At 41.3% G+C, this 18,479-nt stretch overlaps 1 protein-coding gene across 8 annotated transcripts in view; it reads right to left on the minus strand.

Moving 5' to 3' along the window:
* Positions 1–18,479, minus strand: part of LOC135491955 (twitchin-like) — a 192,226-nt gene that overhangs the window by 152,787 nt on the left and 20,960 nt on the right. For all 8 annotated transcript variants that reach the window (XM_064777946.1, XM_064777939.1, XM_064777941.1 and 5 more), the window contains exons 2-5: positions 13,412–13,747; positions 8,783–8,798; positions 3,136–3,281; positions 2,554–2,709 (exon numbers count right to left, since the gene is read on the minus strand). In XM_064777946.1, coding sequence (XP_064634016.1) covers positions 2,554–2,709; positions 3,136–3,281; positions 8,783–8,798; positions 13,412–13,718 — 625 coding nt within the window. In that variant the 5' untranslated portion in view covers positions 13,719–13,747. The remainder of the gene's footprint in view (positions 1–2,553; positions 2,710–3,135; positions 3,282–8,782; positions 8,799–13,411; positions 13,748–18,479) is intronic.

Here is an 18,479-nt window from a genome sequence, read left to right on the forward strand (position 1 = left end):
GCTCGCTTAAAACCTGGAAGACTGTTCTCTGGGAAGCAAAGAAGATACTCCCACTCTTGGCCATAGCCGACTAAACCAGATGTTTGGTTCTTACCTTAAAACATAAAGCTTTTTATGACCAGAAAGAAGATAATTATATTCGTTATTCCGTTTTTAGCTCACCTCTTAGCAGAGGTGAGCTTATCCCATACCGTGGCGTCCGTCGTCCGTCGTCGTCGTCGTCGTCGTCGTCGTCGTCGTCCGTCGTCCGTTAGCAGGGCACGTTTCGTAACTGTTAGAGCTATTGAGTTGAAACTTGGTACACATGTACCCTTATGTAATGACACCTGGGAGACCAAGTTTCGGTCCGATTCGTTTCATGGTTTGGCCACCAGGGGGCCAAACGTTAAAAGTGAAAATATGCAATATCTCCCTTAATAGTAGTCGGGAAATTTTGAAAAAAATATGGTAGGTACTTCTAGCAAAGGTGCATCATATATCCTCCGGGTTTTTGATTTGACCTCCTTTTCAAGGTCACAGAGGTCAAATGGTGTAAATTAGCCGTTAGGATGTAATGATGGCACGTTTCTAAACTGCAATGACTATTGATACCAAATTTGGTACACATTTACCCCTTAGTCAGGTGATCTCAGGGACCGAAGTTTGGTCCAATATGATTCACCACTTGACCACCAGGGGGCAAAATCCAAAAACCTTAAAAATGTGATTATTCCTTAACTTCTTGCCCGATTGCCACCAATTTGATATCATGGGTACATCTAACCACCATACAGTATATGTCACACAGGTTTTTAATTTGACCTTCTTGTCAAGGTCACAGAGGTCAAATGGCGTAAATTGGCCGTCAGGCCGTAACTATGGCACGTTTCTTAACTACAATGACTATTGATCACAAATTAAGTACACATGTACCCCTTGGTCAGGTGATCTCAGGTACCGAAGTTTGGTGCGATCTGATTTGCCATTTGGCCTCCAGGGAGGGGGCCAAATCCTAAATTCTTCAAAATGCCATTATTCCTAGTAATGACTTGCCCGATTGGCACCAATTTTATATCATAGGTACATCTAATTCTAACAACCATTCAATGTGTCACCCGGGTCTTCTTTGATTTGACCTACTTTTCAAGGTCACAGAGGTCGAATGTACTGTAAATTGGCCATTTTGGGGAAATTGTAATTGCTTGGACCTACATCAAACCTAACACTACATGACACAAGACCATGCTCTTTATCCATCTTTCCTCCACATGAGGTGAGCACAATGGCCCTGGCCATTTCATTAAGGATACCTGCAAAAGTCATCACATTTGAATGAAGGGAAAGTAAGAACTTTTTTAATCTAAAAAGTCCCATTACAAAAATTCAAATCTATGTGCCGCCATCTTTGTTTTGGTCTGAAAAGAAGAACAAAATGATGGCGGTGCACAGAAATATTTGTGGTCGGATATTTGATTCACAGAATTATCAACTTCCCCGCATTCAAAAGTGACGAAATTTACATATATCATACACAACTTTATGGAGATCTTGGAATATATGAGGTGTTGATCAGAGCATTGGCGTTAACAGTTGTTTGCAAATAAAAACTGATCGCCGGGAAACGTCGGAGAAGGTCGTTTTTGGTCGGTAATTGGAAGGACCTGTTAATCCTAAACATCTAGTTGGAAACTGACCCATTTCTCAAGTACCTGATTTGTGTGATTTCTTGCCCTGCCTCGCCTTTACGCATACCTGCATCTCTCAAAATAGCTGGTTACACTTCACTTATCATACCAGTAAGATGATCTGTTCAGTGCATTTATATATAAGAACAGACTACACCTGAAGTATGGTAACGGCTAGACCCAGACCTAAAACCCACCTGACTCACGTAAAAACAACTTCATCAGTGTTATGTCTTTCGCTGGTTTTGCCATGAATGTTAGTTAGCGCATTGTTCGCGGGCTGCGGGGGTTTCGTATCCACCAAAGGATATTATGAAAAGGCCTGCATGGAAGTATATACCATTTCTATAGATAGTAAATCATGTATAAACCGTAATTCAATAGGTATCGAATTCCTGAAAAGTCTATCGCCTGTTTTGTGGTTTGTTTCTTTACTCTGTATCAGATCTATCTGAACCCTGAGTTTGCAATCTACTGCATTCATACAGTACATCCCACAATACACCGTATTGCACGTGGGCAGTAGAGATTCCTTGTATATGGTGTATACCAGGGCAAGCAAAGGATCCCACCAAGGGAGAAACGTGAGTAGCTGCGTGGACTCGACCTCAGGCTGATATCTGAAAGGAGCCACTCGGCCAACAAATCCCACTGGTGCCTAACCATAGTGGCACATAAAAAGCAATAATTCTGCCTTGGAGGAGGAATATTCCCTGGAAAACAACGCCTCCAAGTGCAGAGCAAATGCTGAAGAAGAGAAAGATGCTATCCTGGTAAACTATGCACAGCGTTCAAATCATCCATCTCTAATATGAAGTCGGAGCTTTGCATCTAACTATGGCTAATTTTGACTTCAGCATCAACTTAAATTTCGGGCCTTTTGACCTACCGTCAAAATTGAGCTTAATCGATGCATTGCTTTCTCCGTGAGCATTCTTGGCATTGACTTTATAGTTGCCGCCATCCTGAGCAGTCACGCTCGTTATCTTCAGCTGCACAAGGAAGGTATTGTCCGCCTCCGGGATGACTTTGGAAACAGCTCGACCTGCAACAGAAGGGTAGAAACTTCAAATCAAGGGGTGAACTTTCATGATAAGTGTCAAGAGCACACTAAATCCTCCCCAGGCCCCAAACGAGCACAGATCGCTGACATATTGCGAAAGTAAGGAAATTACTTTGGGCTCAAGGTTACCCGATAAAATGGAGTCAATGCAATATACTTCATTTCAAAGAGACGACTGCCACAGTTTGTGACCCGCCCCTGTCCGATGACGTAGATATATGTGATTGGGAACTAGACGGTCAGGAATTAATGATGTAGATCTACGTCGTGTTAAGGGACAACTTGGGCGATGGATTTACTGGCAGCATGTTGAAACCATCTGCATGTTGTCATTGGATTTTCCGCAGGGTTCTGAAACTTTTTTGTGTCAAGACTGAGGACCAACACAACACAAATGCCCTTACTCACCGCCTTCATTAAGTAAAGTATTTTCCCTATACCATGTGAATGTTGGTTCCGGTGTTGCAGCGATCCTGCATTCGAATAGCAGAGTTTTGCCTCCATCTTCCTGCTTGATGACTGGTTTCTGAACTACTGTTGGGGCTTGACCTTGACTGAAAGGGAGCAGGTGAAAATTAATATGTTGGGTTGTGAGGTTGTAAGGGTTTGGAAAAAATCGAACTCGAACACAGAGAACCTGGAAAATGTAGGACCAAGGAACATATAGAACCCGTGGGAAGACAGAACCCACATTTTACTTGGAAACATTGAATCTTGCAAACAAAAAAAACTGACAAATATATAGAATTGGGGGAAGACAGAACCTGGCAGACACAGAACTTTGGGACATAGGACCCAGGGAATATAGAATCCGAGGAACATGGTAGACAACCTTCAGATACTTGTTATATACAGTTGAACACTCAGTATTTCATGTGTGCCATCATAGCACACCTGTTCCTATCGTGGAGCGGTCAACGAAACCTCTCCCATCCCCCACCCCCTCTACACCTATTCCACATTTGAGGGCAGACTTAAAATATTTTTCATGAAAAGATGCGACATTCTTTTGCCAAGAACTCATTTTCCACAGGTTTGAGGTCACAGGAATTTAAATTTTCTCACTCTGTTGTCAATAAAATGCCGGGCACTCAACATTAGGCTATCTAAACCATGTCATTTCCCGCGTTGCCTGGCGGCACCTCCTGCAATGGAATCAGGCCTTAACACTTTCGCAACAAATATTTGGCATAATTTGTCAATGAGTCCTTGTCATGAAAAGTGTAATAAGTCGTGGGAGGCATTCGGCGTTTCTTCTCCAACATAGACATCTTCTGTTATAAATGCAGCGCTCTGGCCACATACTTACAAATGTATCAGCAACTGATAAGAAGTAATGGCACCTACTGGCGTCTGTTTAAACAGGAGAGTGTGAGAAATGGCATAATCAAACAAGTGAGGGGAAAATAGTAATATAGCGATACTGTGATAGGTTTTCATGATAACTGAGAATAAGGGTGATTGTCCAGTGGGTTTCTATGAACGAAGTGATCTAGAGTGAGGGAGGTTGGCCATTGGTTTATGTAAATACAGGAAGTGGCATAGAACAATGGAGGTTGTGCAGTGGTTTGTGTTCTGAAAGCGGCCCAGGTTTTGAATAAACAGTTAATCAATCTATTGTGTACAATAGACGATAAAGCTACATAATGAAACAACTGTTGCATGGGCACACAAGCCATTTTGCTTACAATTGGTACCAATAATATCCTGCGATTCTGATTAATAAATCTAAAATATATATCCACAATGGCGCCTTCAAGTCGTTGCGCACGAAACAGTACAAGACTGCGAAGTCCTATATCATTTGGCACTGAATGGTTGGGATTAAAGATGTAGATCGTCTATAGATTGTTGGACGCCAACGGTTGGGCAAAAAGACGGCAATCGACTTCATTAGACGTCAAACGATTGAGGGTAAATGGCGTAGATCTACGTCTTCAGACAATAATTGCTGGGAGTAAAAGACGTATATCTATGCCATGGGGCTCTTAAAGATTGGGGTAAGTCACATAGATCTAACCAGATGGTAAGAGGATAAAAGAGTAGGTCTACGTCATTGGGCACAGGGCTCAGTTGTTCAAAACAAATTTTGTCACTAACGCTGGCGTTAACTTAACTTGGCATTAAGTCTTAAGGACTCAACCGAGGGAGATAACGCCAGCGTTTCTTCGTGACAAAATTTGTTGAAAAACCAGGCCCTATATAAGACATTGATCTATGCCATTGTGCCACGCACCCTATGTGTTTGGGGCAATCTGAGCATCCTGTGATCTGAAGCATATGATCCTGACAACAAGGACCATCAATGTCAGACATGCATTACAAATTGCTCTTTGATTACCAAAATCATCATAACTTTAGCTAGGTATAGCATTCACTTTGGCTGATTATTAATAAATCATCTTCTGTTGAAGCCATACTTGCTAGGGCCACCCAGATAGGCAAGATAGTTCGCACATCACAAATAATTCACTCATTGGCTATTACCTGTACTGGTAACCTCGTCCCAATTGATGATTTCATCTTGGGGACAAGTACCAAACAAGGAGATAAAGGTATGCTGCGGTTCTATTTGTGTAGATGACGCTTGTTTTAAAAAAATCTATGCAGAGCTGTTCTGAACATTTTTATGGTCATTGGTGATGATGGGCTCTCTGCGGAGTAGACATGTACCATTCTCTGAGGGGAAAAACTTCTTGTCCTAAAGCTGAATGAAAGACAATTTTTTGCTAATGTCTGGAGGGAAGTGGCCCTCAACTCCCCCTCGCTATCTGCATCTAGCGTGTATAATACATAAGGACAGAAAAGCCTCAAATCTTCACAAAATATAGTACACGGTGTTTCCATATGTGTTCAAGGTGACGGCCCACAGCGTGATCCGAATTGTGAGCAGGATTTCAGAGGTTGGCAATCAGCAGCTTTATGTTTGTTCACTAAATTAGGAAAGAATTGCAGTGCTATTTGAATTATGACACTCTAGGTGCCCTTATGTTCACCCAAATGAGTCCCTAATGGTATCAAAAGAGGCTGCTCGTTATATAATGATGCATTGAAGTTTGTGTATGAATAGAGGCACTTCACCTCAGACACATGTCCTCCCATCTGGATCATATCAACAACAATAATATAGGCTAAATGTTCTTCCTCACCTACACTAAGAATGTTTAGGTGCCCACTGGTAAACCTTGCGGGTGGAACCATGGGTGGTCTGCTCATTTTCTATGCAGTCGATTGTTCATTCTCGACCAGGAAAGGGGGTGGTCTTTTGGGGACATCGGGATTGCCTTAAATCACTACATTCGGATTTCTGATAGAGGAAAGCTTTGTTGGGAAAATCAGGTGGAGGTGTTGTCGGGTAATAGGATTTGCCCACTATATGACAAACAGGAATTGGTACGTTACCTTTCATAATCTAATCGGGTGCCTTAAAAAACTTCTCAAAATACCTTACTCAGAATAATTGACTAGAAATGTTCTAAAAACGCCGCCAGGGCATGAATGGATAACAACAAAGTGAATTTTTCAAGCAGAAATGTCAATTTTGCCCTGAAAATACAAAATTAAATTCATTTTGGAGGAGAGTCACTGTCAGCAGAACTCGACATAGGAATCGGCTTTGGTTGAAATTGGTATTGGAACTAGGATATGGCCAGTTTTCATACAGGTGTAAAAATAATGGACGTCCTAGGAATGCAGGACCCCATACAATAGCTGTGAATTGTCAACGAATGTGGTTAATGGTTAAGGTAAGCTACATAATCTTCCACAAAGGAACTCGGCGACTCTGTTCACTTCAACAAAAGGACCGGACTTAGATTCCGGGGGGACTTGCATTTCTTTTACACCGGTGCTTCAGGACAGGTACCCCTATTCCCTCATGAATAATCGAGCATAAGAGACAGCCCACATACAATAACACCATGTTCCTATTGTGAAGGTAAATCATTAAAAGGGTATCTAGGCAAGTGGGTTATCCAAATTCAAGAAAATAACAGGAAACTACCATTTCATAGATTGTCAGATGTCTTTGATGTACCTTTCTGTATCGCGGCTAATGAGCGGGGGTTGAAAGAAGTCGCCCCTCTTATTTTTAATCACTCCGTAAATGAACATATATTGACAGCCTCAATAACATATTCAGTTCTCTTCGAAAGAGCAAATAAATCATAGACAAAACCCGATAAACTGGTTGCATTTTTAACTTGCTTATTTTAAAGGCTTTTATAGAAGCTGTTAGACAGGTAATAGTAGAAACCTGTCTGCCATTACCCCACGATGACCTTGACAAGGTCAACGCCCTCTATTTACCTAGCGGCGTACAGGTGATAATGTTGATGGCGAAGATACAATGAGCGCCTCCTGGTAAATACCAGCATCATTCATGTGTCACATGAATCATGATGTATACAGGTCAGTGAAACATTCAGAGGGGTAGATTTTTGTTTTGGACCATTAATTTTTCTAAGACGATCTAAACTTGAAGTTATTCATCCCTCACATACTTTGGCTTTCTTCTGCAATCGACACGTATAAACCATAGCAGCACCATCCTTCAGGAAATACAAGTCGTCCTCGTGAATACAGGTATCGGGTGCCATTTTGAAGAGGCCTCTTGGGGTGCCATATATTGCATGTATTATAATTGGCTATTCATACTCCATGAACGGTGTTATTTAAACTTTAGTGTATGCACAGAGCATCACAGTCATTGACTTAAGATATGTAAGCCACACCAGCGGGTATTTCTAATGTTTTGTTAGTCAATGTTCCAGGGCGGTATGGGAAGCGGCGCTTTGCAGATTGTGTATGACAAGTCACTAAAAAGGCGGGACCAGGGCCTATTCAGTCCTACTGGTACCTTTTTGTTGACCTCCGATATTTATAGTACAGAAAGGATAGGCTACCGGTATTCACGAGGACACCCCGTATAAGAAGAAGGTGTGTCTGCTATTAATACCCCATGTCCCCCATTGCCCAGCTCTCCCCTCACAATGAAAGAGCTTACACATTGTACTAATAGCGCGCTATATTTTAGGGAAGCTTAGTGCGCTACACAATATAAAACAATACAAAGATTTCAAAACATTTACCACCACGTGATATTAATCCACGCCGATAAATTCTACTCAGGGTACCTTTGACTGTGTAGAAAAACCACCTTGATAAAAATTGCAATTATTGCAAAAAAAACCCGGATAACTACTGGCACCTTCGTTAAAAAAACACTTTTAAAGACAACTACACTTTCATCTTAAAATACCACCTCCTTGATAGAAGCCCTAGCATCAATTTATCACCAATAAGATCACAAGCCCGACAATACCAGATTTTTACCACCGCCTCGATGGGTAGAGTCTGAACAGCCGAACACAATAGTAGGCCTTTCGCAGCCATCTATTTAAGAGTTATCAACGTAATCGTCATGAATAGTCATGACTCTACAGCGGAACTTTTCATGTTACAATTAAAGACCAATTGGAAGAGACGGGTAGAGTCTAACTAAACAGCCGAACACAATAGTAGGCCTTTCGCAGCCATACAAGGGGTGGGATATCTATTCAAGAGTTAACAACGTAATCGTCATGAATAGTCATGACTCTACTGCGGAACTTTTCATATTACAATTAAAGACCAATTGGAAGAGACGGGTAGAGTCTAACTAAACAGCCGAACACAATAGTAGGCCTTTCGCAGCCATAAAAGGGGTGGGATATCTATTCAAGAGTTAACAACGTAATCGTCATGAATAGTCATGACTCTACAGCGGAACTTTTCATATTACAATTAAAGACCAATTGGAAGAAACGAAGACAAGCTATCCCACCCCTTTTATGGCTGCGAAAGGCCTACTATCATGTCCGGTTGTTTAGACTCTACCCATCGAGGCGGGGGTAGAAATCGGGTATTGTCGGGCTTGGGATCTTATTGGTGAGTGGATCCAGCATATTTTCTAGAAAATGTTTTACATTGTTTACCAATGGATATAAATAATTGTTATCATCAATTTGTTTTGATGCAAAATTGTAGACGAATAATGAGAAAATTAGATACTTACGCTTGTTGCTGGGGTTCTGAAAGAAGAATTCAGAAAACGAATAAGAATTCCGATTGAAACACAAGTCAACTCGACTAAAGTAAGGCCGATGTGAGTTAATTATTAGTTTTTCGTCAGCGCCTGCATGCAATTTTTACTGTCTCATTGTTATGCAAAGATACCCTCAGGCCTCCCGCAGGCCCATCTCAGGTAATGCCAGCTCGGCAAGTTGGCGAGCCTGGCTGAATACACGTTATTCAAGCTATTATCACCTCCTATTAGTAGTCTATTTCACAAATCTACAACTCAGCGAGGACTCTGCAACCTCTCCACAGGTTGCTCTCCTCACCCAGTCAAGGCCAACCATCTCTCCGAGTGCATCCAGCCTCAGATTGAAGGCTACCTCGAAACGAGACGCTGTTTGACCCTATACGAGTGTGAGGATTCCTCGTGGAGTCGAGACTATGAAAGGGTACCCAACGAGCTATGTTTTTAAGTTTTCAATTGAAAGTGGAGACTGGAGAAACCAAAGCACACATCACAACTTTCCATTCAAACACCAAACATGGCGACCCAGTTGAAACTACATGTACATAATTATAATTGTAGCTTCTCGAGTGTTCTGGCATAATCCTCACTACATAATGAAACTTTTAGATTGATGTAGAGTCCATCATAGGGTCTAATTTAGAATTTGATGTGATCTGATGCAGGACATACTCATAGTGGCGGTTAACCTCGACTCGGAAGGGTGGCAACCCTCAACAAAGTTGTTGATGATTCCCTTTCACACCCAAACCTCACCAGACATGCAATGCATGTTATAAGATAGTCACTGACAGGCAACATTAATGAACTACATGTAGTACATGTATTAGTAAGGGATGATTTACACTATTATATTTTATAGAACCAACACAATTTTCACTCTGGATGCAGCGGATCAGCCTCGCCCCTTCACTCTAACAATGCACCTAGTGGTGAGCTCTAATAAGGTTTTAACTGAAATCGACAATAAAATTTGGGAGACTGCCAAGCATGGTGCCAACGAGTTTGCTGGTACTGCGATCGAATTACTAATCAAATTTTAATTATCTGGGGTTTATAAGGACAAATGAGTTGGAAAGTGGTTGTTATCTCATGCTTATGTAACGTGCAATCGTGTCGCACGGTTTTGAATTTAATCAATCAGTTTGGTACTTATTCAGATATTAGTCACATATTCTAAAATACCTGGATTTAGAACGAACCACACTTTACAGTGTAACTGCACTATGCCCAAAAGAAGCCTCGCTTTGAATTAAGCTGCCCAACCATAACCGCTTGGGTCCAAAATATGGAAGCTGCCAAAAAGCATTCAAAACCATATATTCCGTTGTTTAATTTGAGATATTTTAGAATAGAAATTGATACCTCACTGTTGGTATTGATTGTCTCACCAAAATCACTGGGCTCGGCAAACACTATGCTTACCATTGAAACCATGAGCAAGTCGATATGTATGAAAGATGTAACAACAAAATACTCTAATACTAATGCCGTAGCAAAATATGTCAACATTATGATTTGGTGTGAGTCAGAAAATGCCCTTACAGTCTCATTACAGCAACATCAACTGCCAATCATTCCCTCAACAGATTCCCAACATTTTTGGCAGTTTATGCAGGAAGTACGAATGGTACAATGGTACAAGGTGTCCGCCAAGGTTCTACTGTACATCTACATTGTATTTTAGTAAAAATTGCTTGAAGTTGTCTCAGATGTTCTGCAGCAGAAGTTTTTGCACAAAAATGACCAAAGCACACCAAAAACATTGTACACACCCGGCCCATTTGTTATCTGCTAGAAAACAAGCCCTTTGGCGATGTGGTTCACGACGATCTGTCTACGTGTTAGCAGATTGGTTGGGTAAGTGCGGAAGAGACGTTCGTTTTGAAAATGAATAGGGAGTTTGATATCAGTGACTTTTCTCGGATCTTTATATGTATATGGATTGAAATATACACACAATTGGTCATTTTCTAGAGGGTTTTATCCGTATACATATAATGATCCGCGATAAGTCGCTCTTCTCAACTTCTCTCTTATCAGGCTCCAGTCAGACCTTTGCTGTCTCGAAAACGTCTCGGATTTCTTTGAAGTAGGTTTTTGTAAAACTTTGCTTTGCGACCACACACGATTTTCTCATTTCAGTAGCAATAGTAGCGAAATGATTTTTTGAATGTATTTGTGGACATTGACATTGCATTGAATTTTGACATTTTCCGCACTGTACAGTTTATATCTTGACCAAAGTGGGTGAAATGTCCAGGTTATCCTTTTTTGTCAATCAACTAATGTGCCAGGAGTGAATGGGAAATATACAAAAACAAAATGTGGCCTATCAGGGTACCCTGGCCACTGGGCCTCGCGAAAAGATTTTAAAAATATTTTCCACTGACAAAGCTTCATGAACACTAATAATTCTGTTTGGTCGCGAAGCACAGAAAAACCAAACTTCAACGAAATCCGACCAGTAATGCGCTCCAGAACTCAAAACGTTGTGGACAGAGAATAAACGAGTAGCCTTTGCTAGCGCTGTTCGATTTTTCGCAGTGGGATAAGGCAGGGAGGCTTTCTTGTCCCTCGTCTATCCAAAATTTTTGACAAACATGTATGATAAGCATCACCACCACTGACAGTCGAGTTACACTGCCCAAGCGGCATACGGCAAGGGGAGATATCCCTCAGCGTTGCTGCCTATTGCCGCAAACTTGTGGAATGCATTCGGCAGTAGCGTGACCCTGCCCCAACATTTCTTTGGTTCGTTCGCGTTCATTGTTTTTGTTTATCCCGTAAGTTATCCTGGGCAGGTCAATTCGAAATAGATATGGGCGTACAGCAGTTACCAGACTCACCCATTGCAATGGCGCAATATGCGGACGAGGTTCATTGTCGAGTTTGGAAGTTCCTCAGAGCTGCGATATTTTGGCTTAATGAATTGATACCGAACTGGAGGTGCTGGTTGTCTCACTAAAACCGCGAGGGCAGAGCTAAAATGTAGACCAAAACCGAGGCTTAGCCGAGGTTTTGCCCAACATTTTAGCTCCACCCGAGCGGTTTTGGTGAGACAATCAATACCGACAGTGAGGAATCAATTTCTATCCTAAAACATCTCAAATTAGTTACGAATAATGTGGTTTTAAATGCTTTTTGAAAGCTTCCATATTTTGCCCCAACCCAAGCGGTTATGGTAGCCTACCATAACGGCTGAATTCAAACGAGGCAGCATAGGCGCATAGTGCATTTACACTGTAAACTGCGGTTCATTATAAATCTAGATGTTTTAGAAAAAACAGCTCCCGTACACCTGCACGTACCGTTGGACCTGATCACATTTGTGTAGCGATATATCAAATAGATCCTTCAAACATCGTCATAAAATCGCCTTTCGATGAAAGGTATGGAATTCCAACCACCTTCATTCATAAAAACAACATAGTTGTGGGGTTTATGAACCAATACTTGCTTTCAATGGTCGTTTTAAATACTTATAATATCCAAATACCTCTTGATACGGTGCCACTGAGTGAGGTAAATATAAAATTGCGGCCCAGAGTTCTCAGCGCGAAATTCGGCTGTCTCGTGTGAGCTGTTTTTCAGCGCCGACTGGCGAGGTAAAGAGACTCGCCCACGTGTTGAAATCTACGTTAGTGTAAACAGCAATGTTGAAATGTATAAATAAGTTTGTTTATTACTGTCTCATTCCTACTGGAAGAGCCAGCCGGCATGGGCTATGAGGCACTCTTTACTTCCAAAATCCTGAAAAATCTCTCATGCCAGGCGCCTTGCGAGAAGATGGTTTATACGTAAAACGGCTAACTAATCGGCCGAATCGTCGAGCTACCTGCGGGCATCGAACGGGATCGGTCTGTGAATTTAGGGTCGGCCCAATATTTTCACAACAAAAACATCTCAAATTCAGTTGTAGATTTGAAATTATGAACGAACGATTCTGTAATTACGGATGTATTTTATAATCAGTGCGTTTGCTAAAGCTCGGAATATCCATTACCAGACTCCTCTACCTTAGAAAGTCCGTTTCAAGTTAACAAGCACCAATACCGTTCAACGTTACATGCACATGCTTTTCAGCTGATTTATTGTCAAGTTAATATGAAACAAACTCCATGCAATATGTTTGTACTTATGCCATAGCGGTATCACTGATGTTAGATGTCGTATCCACTGATGTGAACCTTAGTATCCATTAGTGAGAAAGCCTTGGGTTAGGAAAGGCACGTGCTATGGCGGACTGTGGGAACGCACATCAACAGGTATCCATAGTGCGAGAACGAACCGTGGGTTGTTAGGACAGGCACATGCCCTGTCTTACCCGGGAAACATATCCAAAGTGCGAGAAACCATGGGTTAGGCAGGGTAGTGCTCGGTTTTACCCGGAGAAATATATCCGTTGTGAGAGAAATCCTGGGTAGAACCGGCACCTGCTCTGGCTATACCCGGGGAACGCTCGCGCATTACCCTCACAACAAGTAATATATCCAAAGTGAACGATGCAACCTGATGTAGTAATCCATGAATGAGTATTGATTATCCAAATGAATGAGCAAAGCTTAGTAATCCATGATTTGAATTTGAAACACTACTTACTTCCAAAATTGACATTGACGTTGGCCGAAGCGTCGCCGAGTCGGTTTTTGGCAGTGACCTTATAGGAGCCGCCGTCTCCCTCCGAAACATCAGATATTTCCAATGATATGTCGTATTTGTTGCCATTTGGTTTAACACTGCACTTAACACGATCATCCTCGACTAATTTAGTAGTGCCCCGAAACCAGGTGATCTCCGGCTTAGGCTGCGCCTCCAGTTGACAGTTGAAGACAATCTTCTGACCATCGTCCTCCTGTCGTAGTGACGGTTTGACTACAAACCGGGGTGCGAGGTCTCTCGACCCCATCCTACAAATCTATTCCAAACTACGGGAAACTGCAACGAAACGAAAGGTACACAGTGAGCAACAACTGGTGACTGACTAAGAGTAAATGAAGAATACAGGTATATACCGAAGTAACATGGGAACAAAACTTGGACAGATCCGCTAGGTGACGCTGCAGCGGCGGCGGCCATGACACTTGAAATACCTGCAAAATAACGGCGGATGAGTAGACATTACATACTCGCAGAGCCTGTTCCACATTTAGATAAACGGCTTCGGCCTAACTTTTTCAACGTTCAACTGTGTATCAATGCACCGCTGATTTCTGTCATCTTCACCTGGAGAAGTAGATCCAATAGTTGAATCTTTTCCACGCATTCCGGACTAGGTAGACGCATACAGGTTTTGTTTAGAAGCAGTTCGTTCATGTTCCAGTTCTGTATGTTAAGCCAACGCAAACCGTTATCAAAGCATATGAGCAGAGTTAACCCTACACATTCAGACTGGTCGGTGCAAAATAATCAAAGCACACCTTTTGCAACATTGGTAAACATTTATTGTCGACATATAAATTGGAGTTACTGCCTACCAACTGACCACCAGGGTTGGCCATATTAATAAACACGCCCCGGTAACCGAACTGAGGGTTGACCATAGGCACCATCATCTTGGCCAGAATTTGAAATCCAAAAGCAATTAGAACTCCTTCCTAAAAAAGATATCTCTCATTAAACTCCCCCGACTCTGCGACAACTCGCTCGAAAAACGGGCTTATTTGCACGACTAGTCTGTGGAATGGTTGGAATAGTGTCATAGTTTTCACAATCACTCCAATGTTAATGAAAGTGACAGCCACTCAGCGAATTCAATGCATAGCGAAAGTACACACTGCCAGGCACTCTTAGAAATAAGAAAGGTTTTTGAGCTCTTAGGTTTTTCGGCAAACACAAATATGCACACGTTAGAGGGTCTTTTAGCAGCGAAATGAACAACCCTCCGAGGCTTTTCAGAAAAAAAAGCTTAAGGGATTTTTAGTTAACCAATTAATCTTCTAAGGCGTACATATTTGTGATTTTAGAAACTCAAAACAGAGTGTACTGACTCATTTTAATTGGGCAAGTCTATCACTTGGCAACTGTTACTGGCCAACGGCAAAGCATAGTGGAAATAGTAACATGTTTATATTTGCAATGTACCTTGACTGTACGGTCTGTACCGACGGACGCTCACGATCGATAAAATAGAGAGGTTCAGATGCAAAGAACAAGAACGAAGTGTGTTTTTTCTTGGCCAAGTCGCTTGTTTTGTGTTATCATGTCGAAGTGTGACGGTTTTTCATTTCTGACAACAGGCAACGCGATATTTGTCGAAATGCCACCTTCTATTTCTCGTTCCTAGTTCGAAATCTAAACCTTTCTAATTTGATTGATACTACCCGGTTAAATATCCAAGTATAAAAACACAGCACCCATCTTATTTATCTGTTTTGACAGCCTCGTCGGCTGGGCAGATCCGAAGAGAAATGTAACCTGTTAACAATCGGTCTGAATTCCACTGTATCCCACTCAAGCATTTCCCCGAAAGCGTTGGTGGCAACACCTTATAGCCAGAGATACCAGGATTGTGGCATCCGAGCCCGCAATATAGAGAAAGGTGACCCCCTGATTACTTGTACAAAATAACTTTATCGACTTTCTTAGTATTAATATTTGGTTACATCCAGATGGATACGTCGTTAGCACTCGTTTTGAAACCGCCGGTACTTTGGCACACTTCCTTTAGACCAGTATATTTTGGCACGCTTCCTTTAGACCGGTATACTTTGACTAGCTTCCTTCTGAACGGTGGTATACTCTTGCGAGCTTTCTCTAGACCAGTATACTTTGACACGCTTTTTTATACCGATATATATTACGGTATTCGTTCTTTCATTCAATTCAGGGAATACAAAAATAATCAAAAATTGTTTAGGAAGTGACTATTTGGCAAGCCCGGCTCACCAAACAGCGCCTTTTTTCTGCCCTAGATGGAGAGCCGAACTCAGGCATATTCAACCATCCAGGAGCTCATTATCATTCGTGGCAACACGGTCAGCAACACTGGAGTTACAGTGAAACGCCTTTAGAAATGCACACTAATGCATTTAACATGCTTATCAGTTAAATCACGTTTATGACTTTTTTTGTAAATCCATACAGTCATGTACATGTACATGCTTCTTCATGGATTATTGACAAAAACCCGAGTTTAGTTACAGAAATTGAATCGAGAGCGGGAAGTCGGCCATTGTTAAATATGCGCATATAAATTCGAATATGACGTCACTGCTCTCTGATTGGCCAACATGTTGTAACCTCTCCGGCTCGCCAAAGAGGGTAGTATTTTTGCCCTGTTTGGCAAGCCCGGCTTGCCGAACAGATGCCTGTTCGGCGAGCGGCTTGCCAAATAGACCCGGCCAATTGTTTATTGTAACCATATAAAATGTTTTACATAGATTTAAGAATAACAATAAACAGGTGCAGCGTGCAGATAGAATTTTAAGAGATAAAAGAAGAGGGGATTTGGTGAGAAAGGATCTGTCTTAGGAATTTACCTTGCTCACCAAGATAAAAGAATATACATACTCGATACGCAGAAAAATTGCATTATAATACAATCATTTGATTAATATAATGTGAATGCATTACAAACTCGTAAATATTTACATAGAAATTCAAATTCAAAATAAGTTTATTTGCCGTAAATCATGTAGTGATACATAATGAGTGAATCTAGGTAATAAAGGTACAGGAAAAAAGGTACAGGAAAAAAGGTACGGAAATAAAGGTACAGGAAATAAAAGTACAGGAAATAAAAGTACCGGAAATAAAGGTACCGGAAAAAAAAAGGTACTGGAAAAATAGGTACACAAAATGGCATAAATAGGTAAAAAAGGTACACAATTTTTGTTTTTGAATATTATTTGAATTCTCTCTTTTTCTATTCATAACTTTCACTTTATTTGTTGCGTAGGCATTGCATAGGCCTTATAAATAGGTACATGTATATCAAATTTCCAGTATACCGTTATGGTTTTCAATAGTGAGAACACGGCTATCAAGATCATGATGATTGTAAAGATTCTAGGACAATTCCCTCTGCAAAGGGGTTAACTGATAAATGTACCACTGTTCAAGTTAAATTGCAATTAATCAATTAACATTTATCATATAGCTGGACCCAATTAACAATAATGCCTGGTCAATTAGGTCTTAACAGACAAATTATTAGACTTAAGACCAAACACAAGCTATTTAGGGAAATTGGCGAGAATCTTAATGTGAAATGCCAGGTAGGATGCGCATGCCAGGTGCGCCCCCTCCCCCCCCCCCCCCCCCCAAGCCCATTCCCAAGATCCTGGGTCCGCCCCTGATAAGAATACGTCACGAGTATTTTTAAAGTTAAAAAAACGTTAATGTAATTATTACCAAAAAAAAACGTCACCTCCCCTGTTAGGCAACTTCTCCCATGAATTTTCCTCAAATTCATTCCGTAACAAAATTGTCCGCAATGTATTAAACTATTTTAAGGCACCACCTTAGTCACAGAAGAAGAAAAATGGGCAAGAAAAGATTAAGACATAGTCCGAGTCTGAACCAGTTAAAGAGAATAATATTCTAAAAAAAATTGTGTACTTTTTTACCTACTTATGCCATTTTCTGTACCTTTTTTTCCGGTACCTTTTTTCCGGTACCTTTTATTTCCAGTACTTTTATTTCCTGTACTTTTATTTCCTGTACCTTCATTCCGTACCTTTTTTTCCTGTACCTTTTTTTACCGTACACCATAATGAGTAGGTGAAGTTAAATAAACTTGTGCATGTGCGAGAGCTAAACTATTGTGCAAGCAGATAAAACAGTACATGTTAAAAAATGTATAATAATACATGAATTTGGTTCGACTGTATTTCATGAACGATTCAAAGGCCTTCTTTAGAGGGTGGTGTTTTATTACTGTTTTCAACGTTCCTGTATTTCAGGTTTAACTAGATGAGACATAACTTCCGACAGACCCACTTATATTAGTGAATGTAGCAAGCACATACATGTATGTGAAGGGCAGCTTTCGGGTAGGTGGTGTCAATAGGCAGGTTTCGAAACCCTTACGAGAAGAGCATTTGACGACGAAATACAAAGCGCGAGGCCCGTGCCCGTGCGAGGCAGGTCGCCGGCGAAGAAGACACTCGGTCGGAGAGCGGCCGCCAAGATATGCAAGATTTGCCTCATCGACGATTTCTTTGAACAGTTCTAAGATTCCTCGTACAACTACGTATAGAAGAAGATGATTAAACAGAGATTTGACATCCTCTTGCAAAACACGCCCTACAACACGACTTCTCCATACGCAGTGAGGGAGTAAGTATGTATCGAGTGAAATGGCCTGATATTGTCAGAATGAAAATTTCAAACAGGTCGAGGGACGAGGCCGATCCACTGCGTCCGGAGTGTACTCAACTTCGGTGGTTTCTGAGCATACCATAAGCTGATATCACCAGCTAGTTAAAAAAAATTCCCCGTACATGCAATAGAAAACGTACAAAAGCAAAAAGTTGGTATCGTCCCATCTAGATAATCCCCAGGGACCTAGACATCATAATCACCTCGAGCTCATTATCAACCTTCTGCCCCCACTGCTCATGTTCTTTCAGCTTACAATGTGCTGCGGTATGTCGTTTTTAGAGCTACATGTACCTAGAGCCCTGGCAAACGTTAAAATGACTATGACTATGACTTATATATACAA

This window comes from Lineus longissimus, chromosome 8 (assembly GCF_910592395.1).
Source record: "Lineus longissimus chromosome 8, tnLinLong1.2, whole genome shotgun sequence".
In the NCBI taxonomy this organism is placed as follows: Eukaryota; Metazoa; Nemertea; class Pilidiophora; order Heteronemertea; family Lineidae; genus Lineus; species Lineus longissimus.